Source organism: the organism of the source record quoted next, unplaced genomic scaffold (assembly GCF_019419815.1).
Source record: "Pyrus x bretschneideri cultivar Hongxiangsu unplaced genomic scaffold, Pyrus_bretschneideri_v1 Contig81, whole genome shotgun sequence".
NCBI classification, from domain to species: Eukaryota; Viridiplantae; Streptophyta; class Magnoliopsida; order Rosales; family Rosaceae; genus Pyrus; species Pyrus x bretschneideri.
In genome coordinates, this window is record NW_025999822.1 from 631,032 (window position 1) to 648,297 (window position 17,266).

Below are 17,266 nucleotides of genomic sequence, written 5' to 3' on the forward strand. Positions count from 1 at the left end.
TCACAGATTTCCCTTCCTTTTCCCTCACATCTGCCCATCCTTACTGCTCTCGAGCCACCCTCTCTCTCTCTCGGACTACACATTGCATTATCTCTCTCCCGCCCTCTCGTTTTCTTTCTCCCACCATTTTGTGAGTAGTTTCTCATGGTTTTAAGCCTCATAACTAGAACTGAGCCATTCCATTTCAATGTCTCTTCTTTGATTATGGCTTGATTTGAGATTTAAAGTTGAATTTGTGGCTGCTAGTGGGTCAAATCTGTTGAGATTTGATGATGTGAGGAAGAGTTCGTCCCATCTCGGTGAGGGACAAGCCTTGCTATGGGCTTATATATGGTCTTGGGCCTCTCCCCATATTGCCAATTGGTTTTATGGTGGAATCTCAATTTCATCATGGTAATAGAGCAAGTTGTCCTTGTGAAAGCCCAAGGGCCACACTACTCATGCATCACCCACTTGTTGTTCACATGTAGGCTTGAAAATCGGCCACATATGCGAGGGCGTGTTGAGATTTGATGATGTGAGGAAGAGTTTGTCCCACCTCGGTGAGGGACAAGCCTTGATATGGGTTTATATATGGTCTTGAGCTTCTTCCCATATTGTTAATTGGTTTTATGGTGGAACCCCAATTTCATCAAGATTCACCTTCGTCAACATGATTATTCAACAAAGATGCACTCCTCAACCAATTATGTGGTTGAACAGCCTAAGTGCCCAAATCAAGCACCTCCACCGTTTTGGGTGTTCAAATCTGGTGGCTTTGTCACCTTGTATGCTAAGAGATGGTGGCTCCGCCTATGTGACTTGATCTGATGACTCGTAAAAACTTCGGATCTTAGTAAGGCGGTGAAGCTACATATTGCGTTGGATAGAGTGTCATTGTCCTCCACTTTGATGAGCCGACCAGTAGTTCCCTTCTTGGAGTAGTTAGTTTTCGTGTTGTGGTTGCGCTTATGCAATGACTATATGTTTCCATCGTCATTGAGCGATAAGTTATGTGGTCTCTCATCTTCCAATGATGACTTTATGTGGTCTCGCTCGTTAGCATTGAGTGTGGTCACCCGTAAAGATTGTTGCTTCTATCATTACATTACTAATGACGTCTCCTCCGCGATGATTTTATGTGGCCTTGTTCTTTATCGATGATCGTTGTAGTCGCTAGTAAAGATTTGCTACGTCTACTGTTACTCTCAGATAGATTTATTCTGATGACATCTCCTCCACGATGACTTCATGCGACATTACTCATTAGGAATGACCAGTGTAGTTGCTGCTAAAGATATGTTGCGTCTATTGTTATTTTGCAACAAATTTATATTGATGATGTGTATATGTTTGTGCTAGTAGCCGTATAGGGTTTATTCTATTTTTTTTAATTGTGCAAATTCACTTTAGATCAATTTGTTGGTTATTAGAGCTATGTACCAAATTAGAACCGTTGTACTTATTTGTTTGGCACCGGTATACTTATTTGTATTTATACTAGCATTTGCCTACAGACTTTGTGTGTATGAACACATTATTATTTTTTTTTTTTAGAAAAATGGGAAGGAGAGAGGGAGATAGAGAACATTGGGGAAGTGGGAGGTTTTTTTTTTTTTTTTTTTTAATTTTAAATATTGGAGATATTTTAACATCACATGTATGTGAGGCTCAATAAAAAACAGTAAAATTTGAACCTGTGAAATTACATTATTGTTCATCATTTTTTTGTGTGATAGAAGATTAAATAGTCTTTTTACCCTCTTTTGATTAACAAATAGGATTTCATTAATGTAGTTTTAGATATCATTCATATCGTTTAAAAAATTAAAAATAAGAAAAAAAAACTATATAATATATCTGTTATTTCGAATCATTTGGTGTAGAAGCAGCAAAAGCCCAACAAAATACGGTTATCGATTGTGAGAGAGCTTCGCTGGTTACAGCTTCACCGTTCTACAGTTCGTACGTGCGCAGAATCACAGATTTCTGAGACACAGTATAAGAAGTAGAGACAGACACTCCACACCAAAGTCAGATTACATTTCATGTATTTTTACTGCAAGAGAAACCGCTTAGTTACCGTTTACTTTTCTCTCTGAATTTTTTCTTTAAAATCCCAACCGCTTCGTGCACTCCTCTCTCAAAAACCCCATTTCCTACTTTGTGAAGAAACATCTTGCTCTTTCCTCCATCTTCTTCTCTCTCTCTCTCTCTCTCTATCTCTCTCCCCCCCCCCTTTTCAGTGTAGCTTCTGGTACACTGAGGCTTTTCCTCAAGGGTTCTCTGCTTTTCTTTCTCTCGTTTCAAGATTCGGTTGAAATGGATCCAAAAACAATGCATGTTTTGAAGGTTTTTTTCGGAGTCATTGGTGAGTTTCTGAATTTTCCTCTCTGGTTTTTCTGATTATTTTCTAAATTGTGATTCTTTCTTACCCATTTCCTTTGAGATTTTTGCGTGTGTTTTTTAATGCTCCGTTTCTTCGTTTTTACAGGAAATGGCACTGCTCTCTTCCTCTTCTTGGCACCCACGTATGCCCTCTCTCTCTCTCTCTCTCTCTCTCTCTCTCTCTCTCTCTCTCTCTCTCTATCCCACACACACAGAGGCTTTCATTTGGGGTCTAAAGGTGATGCCTTTTTGCCTAAATTTTATTTTGTTAATTGGGTTATGGTAGTTTGATTCTCTGTACATTCTGCATGGTTCCAAAAGCAACAATCTCTCTCTCTCTCTCTCTCGCTTTTTGAGGCTAAAGATCATGTCTTTTGTGTTATAAATTTGATTTTGTTAAATGGAGTTCTGTATATCCGTTGGAGAAACGAAAAGGTTGAATGTTTACTGGGTTTCTTTAATTTTCTGTGAAATTTACTGAACTACTTTGGTTTAAAAAATGTGTAGAATTACATTTAGGAGGATCATAAGGAAAAGAAGCACAGAGCAGTTCTCTGGCATCCCCTACGTGATGACTATGCTCAACTGCCTCCTCTCCGCTTGGTATGCTGCTTTGCTTCTCTCCTTCATCTCTCTCTCTCTCTGTTAAATTTCTTGTTGCTGTTGTCTTAACAGTTGCCTTAATCACAATGCTTTTTATCACTAAAATGTGCAATTTGGTACAAAAAATGGTTGGATTTCTGTGTGAAATATATGAATCTTGATATTTGGGTTGGATGATACTGACTATTATCCTTTGTGTATTACATGTTACTATGTTATACCATGTTTTGTGTGTGACATTACAGTTTAGTGCAGTTCAATCATTGCCCACGTAATCAACTGTGTGTAATTAATTAATAACTTGGATTAATGTAATTAATGCGTGATCTGCATAATAATAGGTATGGCCTGCCATTTGTGTCCCCAAACAACATTTTAGTGTCAACAATCAATGGTACTGGTGCAGCCATTGAACTGATATATGTGTTGATCTTCATCATTTTTGCCCCAAAGAGGGAGAGGGCCAAAATTCTTGGTCTCTTCACTGCTGTACTTGCTTTGTTCTCTGCTGTGGCATTGGTCTCTCTCTTTGCCCTCCACGACAAATCCCGGAAGCTCTTCTGTGGCCTCGCTGCCACCGTGTTCTCCGTCATCATGTATAGCTCGCCGTTCTCGATTATGGTAAGTTTACTTGTATTCATTCATAACATTCATTCAATTTTATGGTTTAATAATGTGGAATTAATTGGGATTAATTATGTGTTAATTTGTGTATAATGCAGAGCACAGTGGTGAGAACTAAGAGTGTGGAGTTTATGCCATTTTTCTTGTCACTTTTCTCCTTCTTATGTGGAACTTCATGGTTCATCTTTGGCCTACTTGGCCATGATCCATTTGTTGCTGTAAGTATTTACCCTTTTGAATTTCTGTTACTTTTACCAAATACTTTAACATATGGCTGAGATGTCATGGGAAAAGTAAAAACAATTTGATATTTTTGGTACCAAATTTTCAACCCTTTGCCTTTTAACTATATATATGAGCTTTTCTGTTCAGCTTTTTTTATTTTTTATTCCCCTCACTAACCCCTTAATTGACTAAAATACAAATTAAGATGTGATTCAATTCAAATTTGAAAACTAGAACTTGTTAAACTCGAGAGAAACTTAGGTGTAACAAGACGTGCATATCTTTGTGACTATCTCTCTCCTCAGATTATCTTTTACCAATGAAAGAGACGTAGACATGTAATGTGATAAGGATACAATTGCACCTAAGATTTGATGCTTAATAAATGCTTCGTCTTACAAATAAAGTGATATGTGGCGCAGATTCCAAATGGGTTTGGGAGTGGTTTAGGGGCACTGCAGCTGCTCCTGTACTTCATATACCGTGACAACAAGGGCAAGGGCAGTGGCACCAAGAAGCCCAATGGCGCTGTAACTACTGCTGACGAATCAATGGAGATGGGCGTTGCAAAGCCCGATCAACAACCAAAGCAATCAATTACCAATAATGGCGCCCAAGATGGGCATGTCTAAGAACCCTTGTCTGCTTCCTACAATTGGGTTATTGCCACGTGGTAATGGCTATCACCAAACTTCCATTTTCCAATATCTTGTCGTTGTTCTGGTCTTGTACGTGTGGCAGCTAATGATGTTGTAATCACAATGCCACTCTAATTAGATATAAGTCCTGATGGAATCAATCATATTACTTGCCGATTTCTCTTTGTTCACTGATTAAATGTGTCTTTTCCATGTCAAATATGCGAATAATATTACGTTGGTTACCACTCTATTAGGATAAACTCTTGTTTACGTATGGTAATACTATGACACAAGCTCATGGATTTCTTGTAATTGTGATGCCGCATAAGCAGCCGTACTCAAGATCTTCTTTTTTAAAGGAGAGGATTTTACGATCAGTAATCAAAGGGGCCCATGTAGCTGGCAAAACCCTTGAACATTTAATTGTGAATGAGATTGCCGTGCAATTTGTATCATTGTATCTAATCCTAATGACATGGGAGAATTAGTTAGTCCCCCGGCGGTGGCCCCGCACCGGGGGGGGGGGGGGGGGGTGGGCGGGTGGAGGATCAATTATTAGATCTCTCAAACACATGGGGCCAAAATCTCATGTTACATTTTGCAACAGTATACTGTCGTTCGTGACGTTCTGTGTCCATATCACATGTGTCACTTAAATTGCTTTCTGTAAATATGAAAAACACCAATGAAATGAAATCACACAAGCGCGGCATTCAAGACCACTAACACCAGTCACTAGATCAAGTGAAAGAAACTCTCATACATGACTGTTTTGTCCGAAATGCCAATATTAGTTAGGTTCTCTCCTTCACACACAGACGAACTCCAACAACTTTTCTCCCGATACAGGATGGAGAAGCTTGTCGTTTCCATTCAACCACGTAGAAACGTGGTACGACGTGAATCATGTGTTAACTTAGGCAGCAATCATTAATCAACTTAATCAGAAGCCTACGACCTTGCTAGACCTTACTAGAATAATCTAAGAAAATGATCAGATACTACTTCCATGTTATTGAGCATAACCTTCATTTCTTGTCAAATTGCAATCAACTTGCTATATGGATGCCATGTCCAATCAACTTGTTACCAACTGAAGTTGAGAATTCGGATTTAAGCTGCAAGTGAGACTGCGACTTGCTCATTGTTCGTGTTTTTTCTTTTCATGTTTGTGTATTTTTAATATAATTAGATTTGGTTTTGTTTATCAAATTGGAGATTGAATTAAAATTTTCATGGAAACGATAATTGGACTTGTGAAATGATATACTACAAATATCTTGTGCACTTGCAAGTTTTACACGATTGGACTCTATTAAAATAATATATAATTGTTTCTACCGAATAGATGGGTCTGGATAGAGCGTACTAAAGGATAACAACATCAAGACATTAAGCGTGCAAGCTAGCCGAATAGTAAATGCAACAGATTAAAGGGTGAGAACCAATTCACAACGTCAAACTCCTCGGTCTGCCAAACTAAGTCGTTAAAATGAAGAATCTCAAAGTTTAACACCAGTGAGAATGAGAAGCATGAATGGACATCTAGCTTGTGATTGAAACAAAAACTTTTGAGGAAGCTGAGAAAGATATTCCATGGCAGAAAACTATGAAAAACGAAATTCAATGATAGAAAAGAATGAAACTTGGGAATAACATGTATTTGTGATACAATCATTTTTCTCCTTTATTTGATAGTAGAATCTAAGTTTTGCATAGATTCATTGTTTTGGAATTTTGCATGAAAATTACAATGCAGGTAATGTTGCCCCTCCTCATGCCATTAGAGGGAATGCAGAGGGAGAAAATGAGGCGAAGCCACAATTCTAATGGATGGTCATTGCCACCCTGAGGAACGGTACCGTATATAGCAAGAATCTGCTCAAAGTGACAATATCTTGTATGACGGAGTTTGGCAAGCTCCCACAGGTATACATAATGCTTATTCATACAAGTATTACAATTTATTTTTAATCTGAAGAAACGGCTTAATTGGGTGCATAGAGTCGAACGTGATTGATCAAGTTTGCTTTCGCTTCAATCACATGGTACTGAGAATTGCATTCCAAGTAGTCCCTATAAGTCATCTCACGATAAGAGGTGGGTTGTGCTCATCTACAAACTCTGGTTCAGGCCTGACCACTGCGTGGTCAAAAAAAGAAGGGCAAACTCATCCGTTTCACTTGGGTGTTCAAAGCCACCCGATGCACCAAGCTCTTGTACTTCCTATCGGTGAGACTCTGCCATGCATCATGAAATTAATCGAGATACAAAATTAGCAGTGGAGTTGATGAATGAAGATAAGAACTGTGCTTGCTCGCGTTCATTTGCAATTAATGAAAAATGTTTTTTGTAATCCAATTTTGTTTTTGAATGTTTATTCCATCCTATGATGTGAGATATTGAGAAAATAAAAGTCCATATTAGATAGTCCATTTTTATCTCGGATCCCTCAAATAAACTTATCCGATCTATACCGTTGTAGCGTCTTCCTTGCATTTTCATTAGTTTTTTTTTTTAAGGAAATTTTAACGAAAAGCTCCTGATACTGTTCACTTTAACGAAAAACCACATTTTTACACTAAAAAGTCAATCCTGGTACTATTCATTTTACTCTTTATTTTGTCTTTATCGTTAAAACTCAAAGTTTTCAAACCATTTTCATTAGTTTTCCTTTTATTTTAACAGTCCAAACTATTATTTTTTTGGTATTCCCTCAAAGATTATCTTTATTATAAAAAAATAAAATAAAATAAAAAATCTCAAATCGAAAACCACATGAACTTTTAATTTTATTTGTTCCAATTAGATAAATTCATCCAAGTTTCTTCAAGTATTTTTTTTTCTTCCTTTTCTTATCAGATAAAGTCATGAGATTTTCGTGGATAGTTAATTATTATTATTATTATTTGAGTAATGCTATTTATCACCACCATCATTTTTAGGAACTCGGACGCACCTCCTTATGGTCATCCACAATGACAAGAATGGAACCAGGAGGAGAATCTGCATCGAGCAACATCCCCTGGTGCTGTATCTGAACTCCCCTGCCCGCGTTTTGTGCAACGAGGACCAGTAGACTAGGATCACTATGAGGGAATCGGCCAATCTGATTCTTGGGATCCGAGAAATTGGACAGTGCTGGATAGTAATTTGGTCCCAAAATATTGTAGCCCTACTCCAACTTCATTTTCCATGTAGCATTCTTCGAGCCCAAAAGATTTTGAAATTCCTCTTAAGTAACTGGATTCCCATATCATGCATTCTCTCACTTTACTCTTGTAAGCTCCTGCTTTCGATCAAACCGGCCTTCTTGCACGTGCGTATTTTTTGAATCACGGCATGCTATGCATGACTTACATATTTTAAATGTATTTATATGCATAAATTGACAAAAGGATAGTCAAATATTTGAAGTAAATGAATAATTTTAGATCATACTAGAAGAAAATCCTCATAAACCAATTAAAGCAGCTAACGTCACATATTTGCTAGCTCATTGTGAGGTTAAGCCCACCCCTCCCCTTTAGTGTATATAATATCGTTTGTTAAAAAAAAAAAACAATCATTTGACGACTAATTTAATCACATTATTATCAGCGTGTGAATGACTTTTTTTTATAATCGGCATTAAATGTGACATCCCGTCCCGGAATTATCGGAACCGTACGTGTGAAATTACGACTTTACCCCTAGTTCGTTTTGTCACGTTGTGGATTGTTTTGGGTGGTGTGGCATGTGTTGGGCCACACACACACACACATACACTCTGAGACACTGTCACCCTCTCTCTCCCTCTGTCTCTTCACTGTCTCTCTCTCTCTCTCCCCCGAGCTCCATTCCTCCTTCTTCCCTTTGAAAACGTACGGACAAACCCACAACCCACAAAATCCTAACAGATCGTGGAAACCAGCTACACCATTGAACTCGTGAGGTCGGGGCGAGCACAGCCATACCCTTTACAGGTGAGAAATCCTTTGTTTTCACGTTGTTTCGAAAATGGCCGATTTGAGTACTGTTCATGCAAGAGTAATTTATTGAGTTTTTGGACAGTTGAAGCTCATAGTGTTGTTTGTGAGGTTCCCAGGAGCCTGGGAGTAGCTCGTTGGGCGAGTTTGGACGTCAGAATCGTGGGTGTTGGAGTTGGCCGAGTTTTGAAGATTTGGGCAGGTATAATCTTGACATTTTAGGCCTTAAAACTTGTTGGAACTTATTCTACTAGCTTTAAGGTTGATTTTGGTGCAAGAAACATGAAAAAAGGTGGAAAAATGAGTGAGATATGGCGAGTTGCAGGTTTCCGGCGACGGCGCCGGCGGGGGGGGATGGCCGGAGAAGACAAGGGAATATTCCGTTAGGATTTAACGGAATATTCCTAACAGACAGTAACGGCGTCAGTCAAGGTTAACGGAATATTCCAGGGAATATTCCTGACGGCGTCACTTGACGCCGTCAGCGTGCAGGTCACGTGGCCGCGCGTGGGGGCGCGTGGACCCGTGACTGTGCTGGCGCGTGGGGGCGCGTGACGTGTCCAAAAATTATTTTAAAAATATGGTTGTGATCGTGAGGTTGTGTAGATCACGTTGGTATATTCATTTGTCCATTTTGAGCAATGTATGAGAAGTTATTTTGAACGGACGGTTATGTGCTTTAAAATTAACGTTTTTATAGTTAATTCGCATATAGGTGACACGTATCCTGAGGACGAGCGTGCACATTCGAGGCAGGGGGGCTACGACCCTTCTACATACCAGTGAGTGGGCTTTTGTTTTCCGTATATACCTATATACATGTTATTTCCCAGAAATTAGTATAAATACCTTGTTTTACGCCGTTAATTTTATATGATTGATGACTATGCATGATTAGTGGCATATCCGTTGATTTATATATTCATTCATATGTCATATATATATATGTTGGTGTTGTGGAGGCACAGGTAAGTGCCAGGTAAGCGTTATTGAACATTTGCATTAAATAGTGATTCGAGGTGCGTAGAGAGCTCATAACCTGCACCCCCGGTGTTAGTGCTCCCGCCCAGAGTAGGGCACAGTCCTTCACGTGTTGTTCACCTCCCGCACCATACGCTCAGCTTGGATCCAAGTTAGGTGCACAGTCCTGTCGTACAGACCACTATAGGTGGTTCCGACTCGTAGGTGACCCGCGATTATTCGCACAGCCTTCACGTGATCGTAGCACTAGAGCGTCATATGTATTACACCTAGGCTTGTCGTACAGACCACTATAGGTGGTTCCGACTCGTGGGCAGGTTTAGGGAATGAGTGGTAAATTGAGCTCTAGGTTCAGCCGTACAGGTCACTTAGGGGACTCCGGCTGTCAATTTATTATTCTATTGATGTGTTATACATACCTGAGCATTTGCATGTTATTATGAGGCGTTGAGCATGACGACATACATTTGAGCATGTTGGTATATCCTTGCGTATACTTGGAATATTTATACCTTCGTATATATGTTTATTTTCTGGGAAGTATACAGGTTTTACGGCGATGGGTTATATTATGTTTTATGAAATGGTTTTCTAAGAGATTTGTTTTGCCCACTCACGTCTTTGTTTTTGCGGCCCTCCAGGTTCTAGTAGCTTAGGTGGTTCGGTGGGTTCCTCCAGGGCGTCCCGGCATTTCGACAGACCTTCACTATGTAGGGCCCTACGGGCGGCAACGATTGTCGTACTTTTATTTGGCTGCTGTAAAGGCCTTAGGCTCTGAAGTCAGTGTTTTTATTTACACTAGCAATATTCTATTACTCATTATCCTATATTTGCTAGTTTTTTTTAAGTTATTCGCTACTTTTATATTACTGTTTCTAGTCTTCCGTACACTGTCATTGGCTACGTCACGTCCACGTGGCGGCCAGCATGCCCTGACCTCGATTGGGGTGTGTCATTAAATGCCGCTTAAAATGTTTTGAAATTGTTTAAAAATAGAGAAAATAATATTGAATGAACAACTATTGGAATCACATTATTCCTAGCTCATTGTGAGGCTAAGCCCACCCCTTCCCCTAATGTATATAATATCGTTTGTTAAAAAAAAAAAAAAAATCATTTGACAACTAATTTAATCACATTATTATTAGCATGTGAAAGATTTTTTTTTATAACTGGCATTACATGTCTCTTAAGATGCTTTGAACGTGTTTAAAAATAGAGAAATTGAATCACATTATTTACTAGCTTATTGTGAGATACTAATTATAAAAATAAAAAAAAATAAAAAAAAAAAGCACAAAAATTTTAATTATTAAAAAAATATTATTAAAATGACGAAAATACCCCTACCTTCTTTGATGCATTATTTTGGGATGCCTTTGAAGTTTTTTGTCTTGAGGGCATTTTTGTTGAAGCTTGGTGACACCAAAAGTACTATTCACCTTTTTGTGTTGGCTTTATATAAAAGATAAACAAGAAAAATGTAGCCCCATGTTACGATCGTGACTATTAAGAGATCTAAATATTAATTATTTGCCATATATAAATATTTGAGGGAACAAACAAGAAAAATGTGGCTCCATGTTACAAGATTTCTTTGCACTTTATAAAAACGGGATAGGTATTCTCTTATTTATTACCAGTATATCGCTAATCATGATTGATATATGGGTGACATCTGTGTGATAACATATCTCAATTTTTCTAAAATTTAACTAAATACCCCTTGAGAAGCTTCTCCTATGTATATGGTGGATTCATGTTAAGTTAGGGTGATCGATTCTAAGGCTATTTTGTAATGAATATCAACAATAAGAACCGTCTATATTTTGTGAAATTCAATTACTGCTGCAAACTTATTAACGTGTGAATGCATGTGTTTGAAAGTTGGCTTACGTAGAAATGGCGTAAATTTTTAGACAATGAAAGGTGGGACGTGTTCTCATGTGGAAAAGCTCTCTTCTAGTGTTGCGGCCCAAAAAGAGTCTAAATTCTATCTGTCGGATCATTTGTTTCATATTGTTGCTTATCCTTATACAACTGATCAATTTGGAAAGCCAACTGATAACACTCTCCATCAGGCTACATGGGATCCCATGATTTGTCACCTGAAAAAACACCATGGACATTACCAGTTCAAACTTATATATCATTTATCAGTGTTGCAGTTCTATTATATTAGAAATGTGATTCTATAAATTCTAGTGTATCTAGGGATATCTTTGAATATTCCCTTTAGTAGTTAATATCCTATTAGAGTTGTAATTCTAAAAGGGTAAGAAATTAACCTTCCATACTACTATAAATAAAGGCACAAGGAATTAAGCTTCCATACTATTATAAATAAAGGCACACTAGGGTGGAATAAAAGACATCCTACAATTACACATCTCTCTCTACTCTCTCTATGCCGCACACACTCTCTCTCTTTCTAGCCTCCATAATTGTTCAGTAAATTATGCCTACAACACGTTATCAGCACGCTTTTAACGTTGCGCTAAACAAAGTTTGATCTTCAATCAGGGGAGTATTACATTTTAATCATTCTTTTTATGATTAATTTATTATTTTATTAAATTGATCTACATGTTATTGATTCAATTTAAATTTTCTTTGTTGAACGTGATATAACGCATTCGAGATGAAATTCCGGCTTTTCGAGAATGATCTTTTCTACAAAGACTTTTACTGTTTTCTGCCAATCAAGTATGCTTAAAATAAAGTAAGACATTTGAAATGACCATGAAGCATGAAAACATTCCCCATAATGCATAAACCCCCTACATTTATATTTACCTTCTGATATATATATATATATATATTGTATGTGTTCCATATATTTGTTTCATGCATTATGCAATTATATTTGCTATGTGGAATATGTGAGTCAAGGTATATTCATAAATTAGAAGCAAATCTAGGGTTTGTAAAACCCTAACAATTTCGAGAAAAAAAAAGAAGGAAAAATTGGACACCACGACACCACCACCATCGGCAAAGTCAATGCCTGAAGCCTAAGTGACCATCACAACAACCAGGCCTCGGCCAAGGGTCAATCTTGACAGGGCCTAAAGCCTCGCACCCACCAAACATTTTTGGATTGCTTGCCAGTAAGCCTTTGTGCTTGTTGGGCCTTGTTGTTGCCCCTGGCTTGCAACCATTCCCACAACCCAGTTGGTAAGGTCCCTTCCCACTGGGCTGGGCTTAGTCCTCGCGCGCACAAACCCACAGGCCAGCACTTCGCTAGGCCTGACCAGTGCCCTCCTTGGGCCCAAACTAGAACCCCAGCTGCAACTGGGGCTTCTCTTGCACCTGTAAGCATATGGGCCTGCCCCTGCGCTATGTTCTAGGCCCAATCTTGCCAGTAGCTTGCTTCTAGATTCCTGTCACTCGGCCCGTGGCCTGAAGCCATTCTATGGGCTGCTATTGCAGCCATACCAATGCCCTTTGCTCACGGTATCTAACCCAATTTTTGGGCTATGGTATTTTCGACCCAATGCTATTATTTTAGCATTATTTTTGCTTCTACAATCGACCCTGTATGACCCAATTTATTGAATTAATTAAAAGTGACATGCAGTCCATTAATCTGATAATGAATCCAAAATTATTGACCTGAATATCACTTTTGGACATTAACTATTCAATAATTTATTTTTATACTTTGAACCGTTGACATACTTTCGTAGTAACGAAGTTCTCACACTTGAGTTCTCGAAGAACCTCAAATCCACTACACTTAAATCAGCATATTACATTCTGTGTTCTTGCAGGAGCCTCTCTTTTATGAACTAAACATTCATAAACTAAAATTGAACCTGTAGTTTCAAATTTAGTGCCTTTGAAACCCGCAGTTTTCATAAAACAATACATCTATGAAAACCCGACGTTTTTCATGAAAACCATGTCTTAGAACTCAAATGTTCTAACTTTGATGCTTATGGATGATTCATTCTCATAGTACCAATCACAATCTTGTTCCCTTCAATTCAGTGGATTGTCAAACCATCACAAGTTTGATTTTCCCTGATTTGTATGTTTATATCAGAAACCATACTTTTTCTCATCCTTCCATGTTTCTAACTCGCTCTTGAGGCAGCAGTGTAGAGAAAGAAAGTTTATCAAATTCTTGGATCTGATTACTACCACAAACGTGAGAGAAAAGTATAGACTCAATTCGACTGGAGTCTATCGAAAGGTATAGACCCAGTTCGGTCGGAGTCTACCAAATGGCTTAACCTAGTTCGGTCAAAGCCTATTGAATGGTGATGCCCTACTTCGACAGGGATGCACCGAACAGTACTTCTCTACTTCGGCAGAGACCTACCAAACAGACCTTTCCAGCTTCAGCTAGAGCCTACCAAACCAAATTCGGGGTCTGTCTTTCTCACAATCCAATTTCGAGTTTGTTTTTACAACATATGGTAGAATCAGGGCTTACCAAGGTGTGGCATCATGCTCGAAGCATGATCTTGGCACTTAAGACCTAAAACTTCAAGAATAAGGGATGTTGTTCCCGAACCTTAACCCTACAGGATCTACTTCCGTCTCGATGGAATAGATCATTGGTTATGCACCTGTTTGTGCCCCTACCAATGTTGTTGAGGAGTACCATTCTAGTAGTCAACTATGAGAGATTATCTTGCTCCACCAAACACCGTTGGAAGAGCCAGAATTTTGACATGGATGACCTTGTTGGTCGAATCCCCTTAGTAAACCATTTACTTTGTGAACATTTTTTCATGTTCTTGGATTCACATTTGGTGATTGTTTTACTTATGGATAATCTTATTGATATTGTCCTCGAATATGAGTTAATTGAATCATGTTTCCTAATACATGTGACCCAAATTAAATTAAACACGTTTTGAGGTAGGAATGTGGGAAAGTTAGTTGTCTAGATGAATGCGATACTATGCACACTAACTTTACACCTAAATCACATCTCTAACAACGACTTCAGGCCTATCCAACTTGATTAAGAGCATTGGCACGCTCCTTGTTGTATGAATGGTACTGAATTACCATTTAAGGGACCTTAAATTCTCCATGTCGTTGAGTTTTTAAGGATATTCGAGAGAACAATGATTATCAATGAAACCACTGAAGAAAATAAGAGTGAAATATATTTGCACCACCTCCAAAAATGAGCTTGAAACTTTGATTTGGGGCTAATAAGCTATCTCCTAACTAGGGAACACGCCACATGTGGCCGGTCAAGAGCAGCGTGATTCGAGCAGTTTGCTTGTTTTGGCACGATCATTTGGGACACTTAGGTCGACCAATGATGCTACGACGCATATGCTTACTCGAAGTAAAGATCTTGTGCCTACAAGCACACTTGCCAAAGCCTGCTCATTTGGGAAATTTGATTTTTATATCATCCCTTGCAAAGATACGAAATGATTCGCTTTTTACAGTGAATTCAAGGGAATATATGTTGACTAATCCAATCAAAATGCGGACCGTAGAAATACTTATGACTTTGGTTGATGAATTGACAAACTGGTCACAATGTTTGTCCACACACATTGCTGCTAAACCTTCTGGCCGATTAAGGGCTCACCACCTTACTTATCCTTTAAAGTCCAGGAGACTGGATAATGTCGGAGAGTTTATATCGACTGGTTTTCAATAAAGTATTGCATGTATTTTGGTTTTATAATTGATCATCAAATTCTCATGTTCACCCCAAATAGCCTCGCTTAGTAATCATAAAACACAATTTAAATGATCGCCCATATTTTGGTAAACGTACCAAGTTTTCGGTTTCTGCTTAGGGCTATGCAATCTTGTACACAGTTATGTTGGTCTGCCTTGAAGCCTATTGTCACCCAAGCTATGTGACGTTACAGTTGGTTACTGGGTACAAACTTGACGTTTTTCGTATTTACGCATTTAGGACCATTTGCCAAGTTGCGCTGCTGCAACGTACCAACATGGGTTCTCAAAGAAGAATGTGAATCTTTATCGATCATGATTCTCTTTCACACTAGCTTTTTTAGAGCCCTTGCACGCGAGCTCTTTATTGCTCATTTGTGGGTTGTCACTTTAATGTGACAATCTTCCCGCCTTTAAGGGGAGATAAGAACGTCAATGTTCCTGTAGAACGACGTGAAGTTACGTGGACATTGCCACTATGTCTCATCTCGATCCCTATACCGCACAAGTGTGATAAGTAAGTGCGATGAATTGTAGCTTTTGAAATGTTGCTCTAGACATATTCCTCTGATCTAGCAAAAGTGACGAGATCATATACCAATTGCAAACATGTATGCAAGGATAGACATCCTTAACGGACGTCGAGTCAACATCCCTAAAAGGTGTGCTGCCCCTGTTGGACAATTTGGACGCCCCTGTTGGACGATCTGATACACCGACGGATAGCCAATCAATCTATCTTGGCCTGGAGCATGACAAACCACTCAGTTCGTAGGATTCACTTCCTTAAAAGAGGAAGACACGACACAAAAATGAATATATACTCGATCGTTGTCTCAAATCATTTCTATCTCATGAGATTAATCCGGATTACACTCGAGACTTAAAGTTCTTGGTCCAGTATACTTGTTTGGATGAGTTAAATGGAATTGAAATGAGATTATCATCAATGATGTTTTTACTTATATGGTAGCTATAGACATAAATGAAAAGCGATGATATCGAACTGTGTTCTGTTAGTTAAGTGACAACGCAGAACTGATTGGACAACCAAAATTACAATCCAGGTCAAATTCCTTACCAAATATGTTTTGGACCTATCATTCCTACATTGCCCAAGGTAACCCTGTTGTGTTACAAGTGGGAAATGAAACATTATAAGATGAATGAAATAATGCGATATGATGCACACCTTACGGCGCAAGGTTTCTTTCAAACGTCATGTAATTGATAGCAGCATTACAAAATGTGGTTAGTGTTTTCTCCATAGGCATATTGATATGGAGATTGACATGTAAGTTCCCAAAGAATTGCATGGACTAGTTTAAATAGTTCCAAACCACATAACTTGTTTGAGGTGTTCACTTACAATCCGACAGATGTGGTATACCCATCTAAGTGATTATTTGATCAGTTAGGGATGAATTATGCCTTTGCGTGTTAAACTATAAAGTCTTATTCTGAATTGCTAGAGTTACAATTTATATCGTTGACACGAATCTCACTAAGGCTCCGGAAGAGCTTGAGAAAACTGTCTCAAGCCTGAAGATGGAATTTGAGATGTAGGATCTTAGGAAAACTCGTTTATGCCTTGACCTGAAGTTGAAACATAGTTCTGATGGTATTTTGGTCTACCAGTCAAACTACACCCCGAAGGTGTTACTTTTGAGTATACATTTGATCATCCATACGTTATATGCAAATGAGACCCTTGAAGAGGTTATGGAATCCGGAATTCCATATCTAAGTTCAACTTTGTGCTTCATTGTACTTGGCTCATTGTATTAGAAAAGATATCCCCTTTGTTGTTAATCTATTGGCAAAGATGCAACACCGCGCCAACATGCAACCACTGAATTGGTAATAAACACCCACCCTGAAGGTACTATGAATTTGGGTAAATCCCAAATGCATCTTGAGTGATCCAACCCCATGATCCTCAAAATGGTTATGTCTTTACCATTAAGGATATCGCAATATCTTGGAGGTCCATGATATGATCTTAGTTGCGAAATCTTCAAATCGTTCCAAGACTCACCTCACTTCACTACACCACACGTGAGACATGGTTGAGATCTCTTGTTGAGCATATTCAAAGTACTTGATGTTTTCATTCATCGTTAAGGCCCGATGACGATCCATGAAGATTATGCCGCATCTATTCACCCAACCAAGATATAATACATCAACGAAGTT

General features: G+C 38.6%; 1 protein-coding gene and 1 pseudogene across 1 annotated transcript; one reads left to right on the forward strand and one right to left on the reverse strand.

Annotated features, from left to right (window-relative positions):
- Positions 1-2,050: 2,050 nt before the first annotated feature.
- LOC103966285 (bidirectional sugar transporter SWEET1) lies at positions 2,051-4,648 on the forward strand. The gene is made up of 6 exons (XM_009379433.3): positions 2,051-2,350; positions 2,474-2,510; positions 2,875-2,970; positions 3,312-3,591; positions 3,693-3,812; positions 4,242-4,648. Exons 1-6 carry the CDS (start codon positions 2,302-2,304, stop codon positions 4,449-4,451), a joined length of 792 nt encoding a protein of 263 aa, XP_009377708.2. The 5' UTR covers positions 2,051-2,301; the 3' UTR covers positions 4,452-4,648.
- A 1,800-nt stretch (positions 4,649-6,448) lies between these two features.
- On the reverse strand, positions 6,449-11,538 carry LOC103966302 (annotated as a pseudogene).
- Between the last annotated feature and the right edge of the window lie 5,728 nt (positions 11,539-17,266).

Excerpts from the sequence above, each read along its gene's own strand:
- LOC103966285 (XM_009379433.3), top strand. The coding sequence starts at position 2,302 with ATGGATCCAAAAACAATGCATGTTTTGAAGGTTTTTTTCGGAGTCATT. Across the intron at positions 2,351-2,473 it reads GGTTTTTTTCGGAGTCATTG|GAAATGGCACTGCTCTCTTC; the intron begins GTGAGTTTCTGA and ends TCGTTTTTACAG. Across the intron at positions 2,971-3,311 it reads AACTGCCTCCTCTCCGCTTG|GTATGGCCTGCCATTTGTGT; the intron begins GTATGCTGCTTT and ends GCATAATAATAG.